Source organism: Gobius niger (genome assembly GCF_951799975.1).
Source record: "Gobius niger genome assembly, chromosome: 2".
Lineage (NCBI taxonomy): Eukaryota > Metazoa > Chordata > Actinopteri > Gobiiformes > Gobiidae > Gobius > Gobius niger.
The window spans coordinates 27,587,031-27,602,047 of record NC_136853.1 but is presented as its reverse complement, the minus strand read 5'-3'; the positions used below and the strand labels follow the sequence as shown (position 1 = coordinate 27,602,047).

Sequence of the window (15,017 nt, the reverse complement as noted above, 5' to 3'; positions counted from 1 at the left end):
ATACCCAGTGACAACCCATTGGAAACTGAGGTGCTGTGTGGATCCGTCCTGACGGGGCTCTGAGACTCAAGGAAACTGTCGTCCAGCAGGTGGCGTGCTTTGTCTATGGGAAATGTGGCACTGCGACTCTCAGACATGCCGTACTGGCACATCATACTGTGGAGACAAAGCCATATTACAGACATGGAAGGGTTTGGGCTTGTTGTCTTATAGCGAAATAAAAACATTCATGGTCTGTGCCATAAAGATTATCACTGTTGTATTTAGGTGCTAAAAATTGATGAGGAAAGTGCAGTTTTGTGAATGAAGTGTCATTACATGTTGCAGCTCGACAAGCCCCCACATCACACAATGTCTCTGTGACCATCAGTAAGCTGCGTTCATGTGACAGTGTGACCCGGCAGTGTAACATTGGGGTAAGAGGTGGGTGTGTTTTATTGTTACTACTTCAGGACACCCTTGTGAGTAAACAATTTTCACCTTTGTTCATTTGAGCAAAGAATGACGAGGCCAATTCGACGACAGTTCCTGGCTGATCTCACACTCACTATTAAACCTTGCTGTTACCATTAGAGAGGATCTCGCCAACATTATGACGTCAAGTGACAGCACAGCCCGGGATAATGTGAATAACGGGTGCCACTCACTTGTTTCCCAGACTGTGGCTCTTCCGGTGATGGGAGGGAGGGGGGGTCGGGATGCGCACACCCACTGACGCGTCGGGACACGTCGGCCGGCGGTTGTACCTCATGGACACAGAGACCTCGGAAAAGCCTGAAATACAGACATGTGTTTAATGCAATGGGGAGGCAAAGATTTGGGATAAAACATTGGGGGCAATCATTACAGCAGGTTGTCCAACAAGCAATAAAGCCATTATTAAAGACAAGTTTTAATGCAAAATCTTTGTTTTGCAAATTAATTAAATGTGGGGTCCTTAGGTATCAATACACAGTGGGTTTTGGATGTATTCAGTATACAGTGGCCTGTAGTAGAGCTGCACAATTTACACCCCCAAAAATATCTTCTTCGATTTACGAATAACTGCTGACTGTAAATATATATTAAAAAAAATATATATAATCAAATCAAACTTTATTCATAAAGCGCTTTTCATATCGAAGGGTATCAAGGGTATGCAAGTGTTTTACATAATACAACATTTAAAACAATATGCCTATGTATAGGCGTATTTGTATATTTATATTTATTGGTTTTAGTTAAAGTGATTCAACAAACCCTGAAAAGTTGCAAAGGCTAAAACGAAAGTCACTGCAGGTTGTAACAAAAAATATTTTTAAACATCTAAATGATCAATACTAAAAAAAAACTATTAATTATTAAATATTATTAAATATTATAATATATAAACATTCTGAAAATATTAATCGATTTGGCTTTTTTTTGCCCAGCCGTGTCGTGTAGTACATTTTTTCATCATGGGCAGTGGAAGGAATTTATCAAAGATAAACCTTTATGATTGTTCAAGCACAGCACAACGATGAGGGCAAAGGAATGAGTCTGCAGTTGTTGCATTGATAGATTCAGCGAATTAAAATGAGTACATTAGCAATTGATTCAAAATGACATACTTTGATCTAACAGATTCAAGTCAACTCTAGAAGTACCACTGTACTGTAAGTGTATCAGAGACACTTTTCAAAAGAAGATTAAGGACACTGAAAACACTATTTAAGAGAGAATCCACAATGGCAGGTTAGTCCCATACAGAGCAGGCTCCAAATAAGGACAAAAGGTGGGACACTCTGCCCCTGCAGGGCGAGCACAGCAGCCACAAGCGGTCACAGAACCTCAGGACCTGTCAATAAGAGGCCAAAGCTAAAATTTTAAAAATCCATGCAACAAAAAACAGTGTGGTAAAAAATATGATACTCCTCTCAGAGTGGAGGAAACTGTATCTTTAGAAATCATAAAAGTCTAATAAAAAGAAGTGCCACCAACAGCTTTTCCCTCTTGGTGGAAAAGCTAAGTTGAGACTAGGGCTGGGAATCGATTCTGATTTCCCAAATCGATTCGATTCACAAGGGACCGATTCGATTTACGATTCAGTTTGATTGATTTTCTATTCAGTTAAGGATAACACGCAGCACCAATTTTACTTGGATATGAAAGACATTCACAGATAAACTAATGCTGTAAATAGTAAAAACTAACTCTAACTTGGTCAATTAGTAAAAATATAAATATTTACATTAATTTGTTGCCATGTGCATAATGACCCACAGGCCTGTGACAACAACATGGCTGCCCCCTGTACAGAGACAGAAGTTGTTTTTGACAACGTTTTGACAAAGTTCCCATAGGATTCCTTATTACAGAGTTCCTTCTGGATTGCCCCTCGCCACTAGAGGGTGGTGTCGCAGCAATGTCAGCACCCGCCATGACCAAAAAGAAGTGCTTTCCTCCTCTATTGGTTGAAACATGTTCCCACTGGTGTATGGAATTTGTTAGCGAAACCCTCATGCTATCATGGGGGAAAGTTTTGCTCATCTGCAGTTCGGTAATCACAACAATAAAGTGTAATGTGGCTTTTAATGCAATCCCGGAGGCAGACGAGCATTAATGTGCCTTAATTAGTCGAGTCTGAGCGGATAAATAAAGTGGTGCGAGTGCAAAGTCAGCAGTGATCCCTGCTAGAAAGGAAAATATTTCATTCTGACGACATTATGAGCTTTTTTGACAAACACACTATTTGGTTTTTATAGTGGTTTGTGGTTGGGATACTCTTTCCTAAGTGTTAAATGAATTCTTTGTGTCTTTGCAATGTGTGTAGGAAAACAGTAGAGGTCCAATCCAATGAAACAGTGCAAAGTGAGTTGTGATACTTTTAAGACGTGAAAATCATTTCCATGTGATTAATGTTCACTTGTGTTTCAAAAGAACAGCTCTGTGCAGCTGCTCTCCTTAATCTACAACATTAACATTTTCAGTTTTACAACAACCCCTGGTTATACAAAAGAGAGACTCATTTATATGCCTTTTCATTTATGTTGCAGTTGCATAACTCATGTTCTGTGTGTGTCATCGCTGCATAGTTCCCTGATGTCACATAACCACCTCACGCAATGTGCTTCTCAACGGAGCACAGCAAACAAAACTGAACTACATCTGTGCCATCTCTTCATCTGAGGAGTGAAAATGTTGTTTTAAAGGCCTGACCATTCACCTTTATTCTCACATAAATAGACAAAAGTTCTCCAGCAATCATTTCTACTGTGTTGGATTAGAGAAAATTTGGCCAATGGGAAACTCCTGTATGAGCGAGAGCTTACACATGCGCGTACATTTTCACTTATTTTATTTCACATCAAATGACTGGATTTCTGTCCCACACAACTGTCATTTCGACAATTACCATCTTGCCCTCGAAGTTATTGCTGCAGAGTAAAATCCCAAGCCATAACACTTTAGGACTTGAATGCGTTTTAAGTGGAAGCAGGCAAAAAGACAGATCGCCATAGCAACAGCTGCAAACAAAACCCCACATGTGGCAGGCCTCGTGGACATGAGACCATGGAAAGTGATCAGAGCGGGACACACTGGTGTAATCAAAGGCCCATTAACGGCTCTGTTCAAGTTTACTCATGGGACGATTTAGTCAGCTCTAACTCAGCACACATTGCGCAAATTAAACTATTTACCTGAAATATGAGCCCGTTTGTCTAAAAATAAAGTAACCGCCTGTTTCACTGTCAGTTATGATTTATAACTCTGTAAATGTGAACAAACGTGATGGAGTAAACAACAAGAAATCTGTTTTTTGTGGATATATAAGTCCAAACACATTGCCAGGCTGTGTACTAAAATGTTGAAATATCTGCCCTAAACTTTTAAGTAGATCCTGATCCTCTTCATCCTGTTCATTTTGACATAAAGAAGAACGCACATTATTTTGAAACTCCAAACTGTGAAACTGAGAGGCTGTTGGATTGAAGTGTCCCAGGTGATGGCGATGTTTGTAATGAGAGGAAGTGTGGCCTCCCTGAATCAGCTGCGCAGAATTATTATGCAACTATTTTCCCTCACACAAAATGTGAAGTAAAAGACATCTGAAAAACTCTGAAAAGCGGGTTTAGGGGATGCAGACATTTGGAAATTTCAAAAAATATCGGGACAGGACCACACATCTGCCGATGTCCGACACTTACTGATACCAAGAGACTTTCTTAGAAGTGGCTTTCGCTGAGTGAAAAATGTAATTGCCTCTTTTCTCCATAATAAGATCAATAAGATATTCTATTTTTATGATATTACAGATAAATTATCAATTTTATCAATTGATAAACTCATGTAAAAACATTTTGACAAGGATCACTGGACTTTTCTACACTAAATATCCTTGGGTATATGACAGGCTTACAGTTAGATTAATAAAAAACAACTCACATGAAGTGATCTGATGGTGATGATTTGGTTATTCTATAAGGCTACATTTAGGTATTTGTATAATAGTTTCTGTCCAAGCCTTGATTAGTTTTTGTTGGCATTAGCATGCTTCCGCTAGCTTTAGCATGCGGTTGCTAGACTACGGAATCAAAAATAAATTTAGGAGGTTAAAACTAACTCAGCCATTGAATTCCTAGGTTCTTGGCTTCAAAAAAAGGCACCGCATGCCCATATTCACTTAGGCTTAGTCGGTAAAAGTTGTGTTCAGTGAGAGACAAAATTGGTATCAGTTTAGTATCGGAGATTTGTAGCCGATTTTTTCAGTATCGGCTCTGATATGTGCATCCCTAGAAATGATGCAAAGTATCCACCAGGAATCGATTATCTCCCCGACGCCTCCTCGCCAAAGCTACCTGTACCGTACTTTGAAAACCACCAACAGTAGCTGACGTACTACAACTGTCTGAAATGCAATTGGTTCAAGCTGCTGGTTTCCAACTTAGATCACATAGATATCCCACACAAAGGGTTAGGGTAGATGCACTTTTGATGTGGTCCATCTCTCTCATTAGTTTGACCTACATCCAGCTCCTGACAGGCTCCAGATGCATTACCTCACCTCAGCCTCCCTCAACCACATCACCAAACTCCTGCACTGGATAATAGATAGAAGTTGTCACGTTTGCTTAATGCAGTCCTCTCCAATTGGCAGGTGATAAAAAGCAGCAGCGGTTTCTTACTTTAAGAAACTGGAAAGAAAGAATTTCAAGAAAAGTGACCGCAACACAAAAACAGTGGCATATTTCCTGCCATCTTCCAAAAAGTTCATACAATCTCCCAGGACCTCAAACCATCAGAGGTGCTTGGTAGGAAGTGGGAAGTTGGGAAGGTGAGTTGTGCTTGGATTAGAACGTTATTGTGGACACAGCTGCAGATGTTTGGTCTAAAGATGAATGGATCAAACAATGCTGTACCTGCGAGATCCTCTTTAGATGAGGCGATGCGAGGAGAGCTGTTTCCTGGTTCAATCTTCAAAGAGATCCTACAAAGAGACATGGTTACTGACCTCAGACTCAACAATGACGACAACAAAGTTTAGGTTTTGTCTTAATATGTTCATCATTACCAAACAGACACTATTAGTTAAATATGGTAGGCTTATTATTCATCATCAGGGAAATCCACCCTCATAATGATAAATGAAGAAGGTTTCAGTCTTCAGGCGAGCACATTAGTATTTTATTACTGCGAGCTCCAATACAGCTCTATTAAACTGAAAAGTGGTGTCAAGTTTTCCGAGTGACATCAGTTTAATGGGAAAGTGCGTTAAAAGTTACTTAATTTGGCCAAAGAACATAAAAACCTCATATTATTTAATTCGGCAACAAAATGGGACTGAAGAAGACCAAAGAAAAATACTCAGCCTGGTCAGACCACTACTTTGCTTCTGACAGAGGCCAGAACCAAACTTGTACCCAAATCAAAGGCCTGTCAGGAAAGAATTATTACAAAAACAAAAGTAAGAGAGTAAGTCGTCAGCTGTGAGTGTGCTCCCTGCGGTGACAGGAAACCAGCCAAAGTTTCCTTTGCGCTGCTCCCCCATTCGCACACCTCACTGGTCCATAGAAATAATCAAAAGTCTCTGATGTTTTTGTTTTGTTTGTGGGGAGCAGAGAATAGTGTCTGACACCTACTTAAAGTTGTCATCCTCCACAAACTTCTGCAGCTCCTCAATGTAGCGAACAGACATGAGGTACTTCTGGATGTGTGGCAGCGTCACCAGGTGGTCTGAGGAAGACAAACAGGCATTTGTTTTATGAAGTTTATAACAGAATGCTAGCAGGCTCCATCCTAACACTTGCTTAAAGATGTAGCAGATTAATGTCCCTGCACTGTTTGAAGCACTGTTTACTCAAGATAAACAAGTCTGGGCTTTGTTATTTTTATTTAGCATCTCTGGGAACAAAAAAAAAAGAACAAAAAAAAGAGAAGAATCACAAGCAAGTGTTAGCTAACTGTAATTAGCACTGGTAATTTAGTCAAACTCATTCTTTACACCGAAAAAAGAAGGAACAGGACACAGAGGCTCGTATGGATCACTGTTTACACAAAATCGGTAGTTTATTCCACTCTGTAAGCAGTTATGTGGCTATTGTTGTGTTTCGCCATGGTTACAGACCTTCAGGTGATGACAATGAAAGATATCAATAAAGGTCATGCACATTGTTTTCATTCTAAACAAAACCCCCCAAAAAGTGTGTAAACATATTAGTTTCATAACTTAAAGCAGTACTAAGTAACTCTTCCCCCTAGAGGCCATAAGCGCAACTGCAGGTGTCGTTGATTTTTTAACTTATTAAATGTCTTGGAGAGTAAATACTACGCTGACAGAAAAGGCGAAGGGAGAGAGGGTTACTGTGCATCCAATTATACAATGGAAATATTTTTTTTCACACAAACCTGGCTGTAAATACTGTTTAAAGTGACGTTAGCCCGCAGTTAGCTTTGCCCGTTAGCATGTTAGCTTCTTCTTCGTGATTCCATTAGTGTGTATTGCTTTCTCCGGACCGGTGGCAGTTAAGTTGCAAACATGGTTTTCTGGCCAGAGACACCAGGGGGAGATGAAAGACCCTCCAATCATCCCATAAACACTTGTATTACCCCCACAGGGACTACGGAGAGGATTTATTAAGGTAAACACGTTACTTAGTACTGCTTTAAAGCCAAACTACGTGCTAACTCATGCCCCTAGAGGCCATAAGCGCCACTGTAGATGCCGTAGCATGGTGCGTTTTTTCTACTCATTAATTTCTCGTGAGAGTAAATACTGCGCTGACAGAACAGACAAAGGAAGAGAGGGATATTGTACATTGTGCCACAACTCAATGACACTATGAAGATCATTTTTTTCACTCAAACTTGGCTGTAAATACTGCTAAAGTGGCGCTAGCCCGCAGTTACCTTTGCCCGTTAGCCTGTTAGCTTCTTCTTCCATTAGTGTATATTGCACCTCTGATCCGGAGGCAGGGAAGTTGCAAGTGTGGTTTTCTGGCCAGAGGCACCAGGAGGAGATTAAAGACCCCCAAGTCTTTCCATTAACACTAACATTAAGGTAAACAAGTCACAAAGTTTTTCTTCTATACCCTCTATTGATTCAAATGCTCTGAAAGCTCCCACAGCTCACCGTAGTTACAGGACATCTGCAGATCTGAAATGACCCTCAACAGGTTGTTCATCTGATTGGCTCGCTGCTCTGTCTCGATGATGCTGTCTGACGCTGGATAGGCCGAGTCGATGTAGATCATGTCCAGCAGGTAGATCCCTGTAACAGCGGCAGGCAAATATGAGAAGCAATAAAGTCAGACGTCTAGGCCTGAAGGCTCTAATGATGTGCTCATGTTTTCTGTCCTTTACCAGAAATGAGTCAGAAATCAAGGCCAAACGTGTATTGAGTCACAAACTTTCCTATAATTTGTCTTAATTACTGTGCTGTTGTAAAAGAAAACAGGAGTAGAGACGTCCAGTTTTCATCTGCACGCTCACAACAGTCTCATAACTATATTCAAATACAGAAAACACCTTGAAAACCTCGAGGGTCACAGTGCACAGTAAATTTATTCTATGCAAATTTGTTTAATAAACTGGATTCACACGATGGTCAGATGCCAGCATGTACACTCTTCAGTACTTAGTGGAACAGTAAAAATGAATGGATCTCATGGGGATATTCTTATGTTCGACTTTCCAAATAAAACAAATCACGGTTTCTTCAAAGTTGGCTTCACATCGCACTGGCAAACCCGTCAGTGACAGCCTTGTTGGCCTGAGTAACATCTTTTCCAGTCAAAGCCACATCTATTACACTGCATTAGGGTTTAATAGAAAGCAGCCAGGGTGGCCCTCCAGTCAAAGACAGGACAACTGAACAGCTTCATCAGCTCAAAGGGAAACTATGTGATGAAAACAGATAAGTACTGGCAAGGTAACCCCAATTCCCTTGAGGATGTCCAGTGTATATCATTTGCCGCCTTGAGCGCAGCCGTCTGATGTGGCGATATTCCAACAAGTTCAAACATGTACAGTGGGAACCAGATGTTTACATACATTTTATGAAAAGACACATTTGCATTTTTTTCTCATTGTCTGACATGAAACCAGAATTAACTTCTATTTTTTTAGGTCAATTAGAATTGAAAAAAATACTACAATCTACTTGGTTTTATATTACTTTTTTTTCACCTTGCGTGCACATGTCTTTTCAGCTCTGCCCACACATTTTTTTCTTTGTGATGACCACTTCAAAACATTGAGTTTGTTATCCTCCTTTGTCACCAGTATTGGCCATGTGCTTTGGGTCATTGTCCATCTGGAGGATCCCATCTGCGCCAAAGCTTTAACTTCCCGGCTGATGTCTTGAGATGTTGCTCCAATATTTCCACATAGTGTTCTTTCTTCATGATGTTATCTATTTTGTGAAGTGCACCAGTCCCTCCCAAAGCAAAACAGCCCCACAGCATGATGCTGCCCCCCGTATTTCACAGTTGGGATGGTTGTTCTCAGGCTTTTTCCTCCATGTGACGATGGTCATTGTGGCCAAAAAAAAAACAACTTTTTTTTTTGTCTCGTCAGGCCACAGGATATAACTCCAAAATGTAAGTTTTTATCCTTTTTTTATTTATTTACAAACTCCAAATTTTTGAGGTTTCAGCCCATGTCGGTACAGTCACTCTGATGACAACCTCTTAGCAGGTTCAGCATCTTCACCATGTCTTTTGCATTTGTTCTTGTTGATATTCCACATTTCAGACACAGAACCCGCCTTCTTTCTGATCTGTATGATGACTGGACATTTCCATCTTTTTTATACTTTTATAATAGTTTGAACAAGTGAAAGTGGCACCTTCAAGTGTCTTGAAATTGCACCAAAGGACAAACCAGACTTGTGCTTCCAAGGTCATGACATCGTCATCTGGGCTTTCCCAAATTGTTTATAGGTATAGTAATCTTAGTGTATGTAAATTTATGACTGTAAAAAAAACATTAAAACATTCTATCTCTCATTCTTCCGGCATTTAGCAAATAGAAATACTTTTTACAATTCTAATTGACCTAAAAAAGGAAAAGTTCATTCTGGTTTCATGCCAGACACTGAGAAAAAAATGCAAATGTGTCTTTTGATGAAGTGTATGTAAACATCTGGTTCCCGCTGTTTAAGGGGCTGGAATCACCACAATATCATCATTGAACCTGTTGCCACAGCTTTTTGCTTGTTCAAGAACACACTAGAATCAGCAGATATTCCTCACCATTCCAAGCTTTGGAGTCATGAACTTAGCTTTGCTATGTTTTGGAGTCATGAATCGATTCAGACTCAAACTGTTGCAGCAAAAATAAGAAGAGTCAGAAATCCCGCCCCCAATGATCTGAATTACACTCGTTTCCTGAAATTCAAAGCTTGTTAAGTTTCATCATTAAAATAATTTGTTGTTGTACTGTGTTTCTACCAAAACATTGGCTGTTGTCATGTTCGGTTGATGTTAAAACAAATAAATGTAATAGGAGATCACTCGAGGAAAGGATTTTTTAGGAAAGGGCTCATTAAATGCCAGAGCAGGGCAGTATTTAGCTTAAGTCTGGCTTTGCTCTTAAATCCCCAACTGTGTTTTGACAGAGTATAATTAGAGACTCCTGGCATCATTTAATAGCTCTTCAGGGCCTTTGTATTCACAATACTGGTACATGCATCTGTTTATGTGGTGCAGCTGGTTCCGATGCTGAGCATATGTTGACAACAGTGATTGCTGTCATGCAATAAAACAACATCAAATAAAACCACTCACACACACAACCAACAATTATGGTTTTACAACTTAGTGTAATGTGCAGGTTTAATGATGTTGGTTTCATGTCATTCAATGGTATGTTGACTGTGGTTGGTAACAGGTTTTTGACACCTAGAAATGCCCAGCGAAAACATGTTCAGGCAATTGACCAGTGGTTTATGAAGGAAGGAAGAACACTAGAAAATAAATGGGAAACAATCCTGTCTGGTGTGAAAACAGGGTCAAGTATTGCTTGAATGATAACAATAGTAAGTTTGCGTTCATGTTATAGGATTATATTCAGCTGGAGGGCAGGTGCCAATACAACTCTATGGGAGGTTTTTGACAGAAAAATCCAAAGAGAAAATGTCCAAATGTTTTCCCTGATCATTATTTAATAGTGATTAGATTCACACTCCTATCACATTATTCTTATGGCTGAAAGTCCTTCCTACTGACCAACATCACGCACATGTTTTTGAATATTGCCAGACAAACACAGAAAAAAAAACAGAGGATGATTAGCCATTATCATCATCAAATGCAAAAATATAATTAACTTTGCAATCTACTCTATGGGAGCTAACACCATGGTACTTAATTTGAAATCTTTTAAACATCTTATCTTATCTTTACACTGTAGTGAGGGACCTTTAGCACCTCTGCACAAACTGTCCAAATCATCCAACAACTGTACAGGTTCAAACCGTAAATTTACCACAGGTGGAGTGGATGATGTGGAGGAGTATTTGAGGCAAGACAGTGTTTAGTGGAAACATTTATGAATCCATCTTCTGTGTTGGAGATAGGATGTGGAAAAGACGCTGCGTTTTACAGGGCTTTGGAAAGAGCAGAGGGCACAGGTGGACATGCTAGGGTATGTGCGTTCATAAAAGTTACAGAAGGCCAGTAAAAAAAAAAAAGCTGCAAATCGCCTCTGCACCTGTGCAGGCAACTCAAACTGACATCAAGCTGGCCCAAAGCTACACTAATCACATTAAGCGTTATATTACATTACTTCACAACAGCTACTGAGAGAGGAACGCACCACGCAAGAACGCCTCTGACATATGACATCAATATCGAAATCTGCACAGTTCAGACAAGTTCTTTTTGTTCTCAATTATAATATAGAAAATAATTGGTCAACATATTAATCAGGTTTGACATGGAGCAAATGGTTTTGTTTTCATCACTGTACACTTTTAGTTGTTGGAAATGACCAGTTTGGAGGGAGTGGTCTTTCTTCTTTTCTTTTAAGCTGTTATAACAAACTTTTGATGAAGTCTATAGAGAACCTTATTCTTGTATCAACATAAGGCACCACCCTTTGTGAAATGCACCTGGCATCAGACACACCTTGACGCCGAGTTTCACAGAGGTCAGATAATCCCTGGAACAAATAACCCATAGAACCTAAAATACAATACATTCAGTAAAAACAAACCAATCTGACATGCAGGAGTAGGCTGTGCTCACATGAAGTCATATCATCCAAACCTCGAGTTTCACAGAGCGACTATAGAAATCAGTCAGTGTAGTGGAACTAGCAAACCAACATGAGCTAAAAAACAATTTGGTACAGTGATAGGAGCATAGATTAATACGAGAGATAACCTGTGTGGTCTGTGAAAATTAACATGGCTGCTCAATCTCCTCTTACAAAGTCTGTTCCTTAAAAGGGCAAAAGGCGGGAAGCTGGTTATGAGCCTCCGCAGATAAGAGCTCCAGAGCCAATCATAGATTTAGGCTTCCACTTTTTTAGCCTGGCTAAAATTCAAAACCAATTCATTTTCTCGTAGGAGAGGTGTGGTTTAAGATCGTCCATAATCATTTATTGGGCGCTACGAATGTCTATCATGATGTACAAAATAAGACTCCTAGCCCAGCGTTGTCACATGGGATATAGCAAAAATTAGAAAAAGAAAAATCTTTGGAGCCAGGCTTTTAAACAGTACAAATAAGGCCCAAAGCTACATAGGAACACTGTTTACCAAGTGTCTTTTGGAGTCGCCCCTGGCCACCAGGGGGTGGTATTACAGCAATGTCAGCTCCCCGCCATGAGGACCCAAGAGAAGGGCCTTCCTCGCCCATTGGATAGGAGACATCTGCCCCTGACGCACAGCAAGTCGGCCATTTTGGGTTGAAATCCAGAAACGTTTTGACACGCTTATGTTTTAATGAACTAGTCTCTGGTTTTTCATCCAAATAAGAGCACACTTGGCACAGTGCATTTAGATGAGTTGAAATTCAATATTGTTCAAGGGTTTATGTAAATATTCAACAGTGTCCTCTTAACAGCGCGGAGAATGACGCATATATTTTGTGTATTTTTGAGGACAGTTCACGCTCACAGGCACTGACCTGTTGACCTCACATTTGAGCCACTGCTGCATTACCCAAACTGAACAGAAAACACAGGAGTTCTCAGCGTTTCTATCAAGTAGGGTTGGATCAGAATAAAATTGTAATAGTAGGTGATTTTAACATTTATGTCAATAATAACAGCTATTGTCTGAGCAATGCATTCAGTGCCCCTCGATGGCTTTACACAAAATGTGAACAAACCTATACCCACTGTGACAAGCACACCCTTGATCTTGCTTGAACATATGGGATTGAGATTAATGAACTAAACGTTCATCCAGTGAACCATTTTTATAACATTCAAGTTTCTAATCAAAGATTATACCGTCCCACAGGATAAAATCCAGATGAAAGAGACATTAACAGAAAAATTGGTTAAGGTTTAAAGAAATTATCCAACCAGTTTTTAATGCTAAGTTAAGAGACTATACAGAGAAAAGCCCACTTATTGGTTTAAATAAAAGTGAGCAGATTAATGAGGCGTTATGCACTCACTAAAACAGCCCTTGATGTTGTAGCTCCACTAAAACAAAGTTGTCAGGCCAAGGTGCGTCGATCACTGGTAAATTGCTGAAACACGTGCCCTTAAACAAAAGACCGCAAGTTAAAGCGGTTTTGGCGCAAATCAAGATCTGAGCAAAAAAAATATGTGCTCACCTATAAGCAAGCCTTTGTAAAAGTAAGAGTCATGAGCACATTGGGATTTCCTAAAAGTGGCAGAGTGAAACATTCCCTCAGTGAGTTGTGGAAGGGTCAGACGCCAAGGTTCACAGGTCAAAGGGCACAAGGGCAGCTGGGACAGGAACAGGGTTTGCCTGTCATTGTTCTGCTTCAGCTACAGTCCCATCACATGGGGTCCGCTCCGTAAGCAGAGTCCGTGTGTGGTCCAGGGCTGACGTCAGGCAGCTCCGAGTCGCTCAAATGAAAGAGTTTTCAATGAGACTGACCTGTCCTGTCCTATAGGTTTGATCCTTTTCTCAACGGGACAAAGAGCATCTGTGGCTGGAAACAGACACTATTCAACCTCAGCACATGCTTTATAGTGTTTCACTGAGAGGGTATCATTCAAGTTAATAGAGGACATTCTCAAACATGCGCTGGATGAAACCTGGTGACTCCGTCATAAAGACTGGGACAAAGACATACCTTAAAGTTTAGAGCTAAATGAGCTGAGCAAACTTTTAGTCAACTTAAGGGACTTAAGTTAATAAAGTAACTTTTCTTATTTTTTAATGACATCATCCATCTTCGTTTTGATGTGTCGATTATGTTTCACCACATTTGGAAACTAGTGATTTCATGTTTCGCTTTAAATACGACCATAAATATGTGCGTCTTCTGCCAGTGAGTAAAAGATGAAAGGTAGACGGTAGTGAAGGGAGATGGAAAATCCTCGTGGAAATACTGGTTAGCCCCGCGGCTCGTGTCTGGCCTCAACTCAGTGAGCAGCATTTCACGTTTGGAACCAACTCGCAGCTGTCAGCAATTATTACACCTCATCATAATTTAATGTTAGAATACGTTTCTGTCACTCATTTATAATCACCACTCCCTCGAGGACCAATATTATTACTAAAGAGACATACTAGGAGAGAAGAGTTCAAAATTAAGGTAAAATATTCTCAAAATCAAACCTTTAACTGAAAACATCAAACTTTTGAAATGTTTTATTAATTGTATATGAGATACCTCCATTTACTATATAATCGTTTTCTGTCTATGTTGCACACCCTAAGTGTTTCCTGAGAGCTGATATAACAAGTGAATTTCCCCACTGTGAGATCAATAAAGTCTTTTCTTATCTTAATATTGAAATTCTACTCAGTTTCACTTTTTAAAATCTGAAATAAAGATTCTTAGATTCACTGTTAAAAACAAACCCTTTAATGCATTCTAGTGATTTATCCGTCTGATGACTGTGTAATGTGTGTGGTGAGAGCAGCTGGGCATAAAGTGAATTTCCTTCAGGATTAATAAAGTTTATATCATATCAACAACCCTTTTCAAGCGTTTACTGAGAACATTTTTACAGTTACACCAAAACGGGCTAAACAAATATTTCCCAATAATGTTTCCCAGACGCAAGTGTGACGTTTAATGTCTTTCAGCTGCATGCTAAGGTTTGACAACTTTGCTTCCTTTCTGGCATGACACATTGGCTAAATCATTACACCAGACCAGCACTGCCGGTCACTCACTCAGCCTGCTCCTAACACAGCTGAACACATCACAATAGAGTATTTGGCTTCATCACGGGACGATGCTAAATGAGCTCACATAAGACAGGTGGAATCTTGTCATAAAGTGTCATATTAATTAGAAAATACAAAGCGGTTTGTTCCAACTGGCTCTCGGTCTCTTCCACAATCCAGACTCAACAAACACGCGACACAGGTTTGGACTTGCGCTACTTTCACAAAA

The 15,017-nt window shown here is 39.9% G+C and overlaps 1 protein-coding gene across 1 annotated transcript in view; it reads right to left on the bottom strand.

Moving 5' to 3' along the window:
• The window catches only part of LOC306983143 (ras-specific guanine nucleotide-releasing factor RalGPS1), a gene marked incomplete at its 5' end in the record, with an annotated part of 40,327 nt that overhangs the window by 6,740 nt on the left and 18,570 nt on the right, over nucleotides 1-15,017 (bottom strand). Inside the window, 5 exon segments of the mRNA XM_079582881.1 lie at nucleotides 5-156; nucleotides 648-774; nucleotides 5,382-5,449; nucleotides 6,102-6,195; nucleotides 7,592-7,729. Of these exon segments, the coding sequence (XP_079439007.1) occupies nucleotides 5-156; nucleotides 648-774; nucleotides 5,382-5,449; nucleotides 6,102-6,195; nucleotides 7,592-7,729 (579 nt within the window).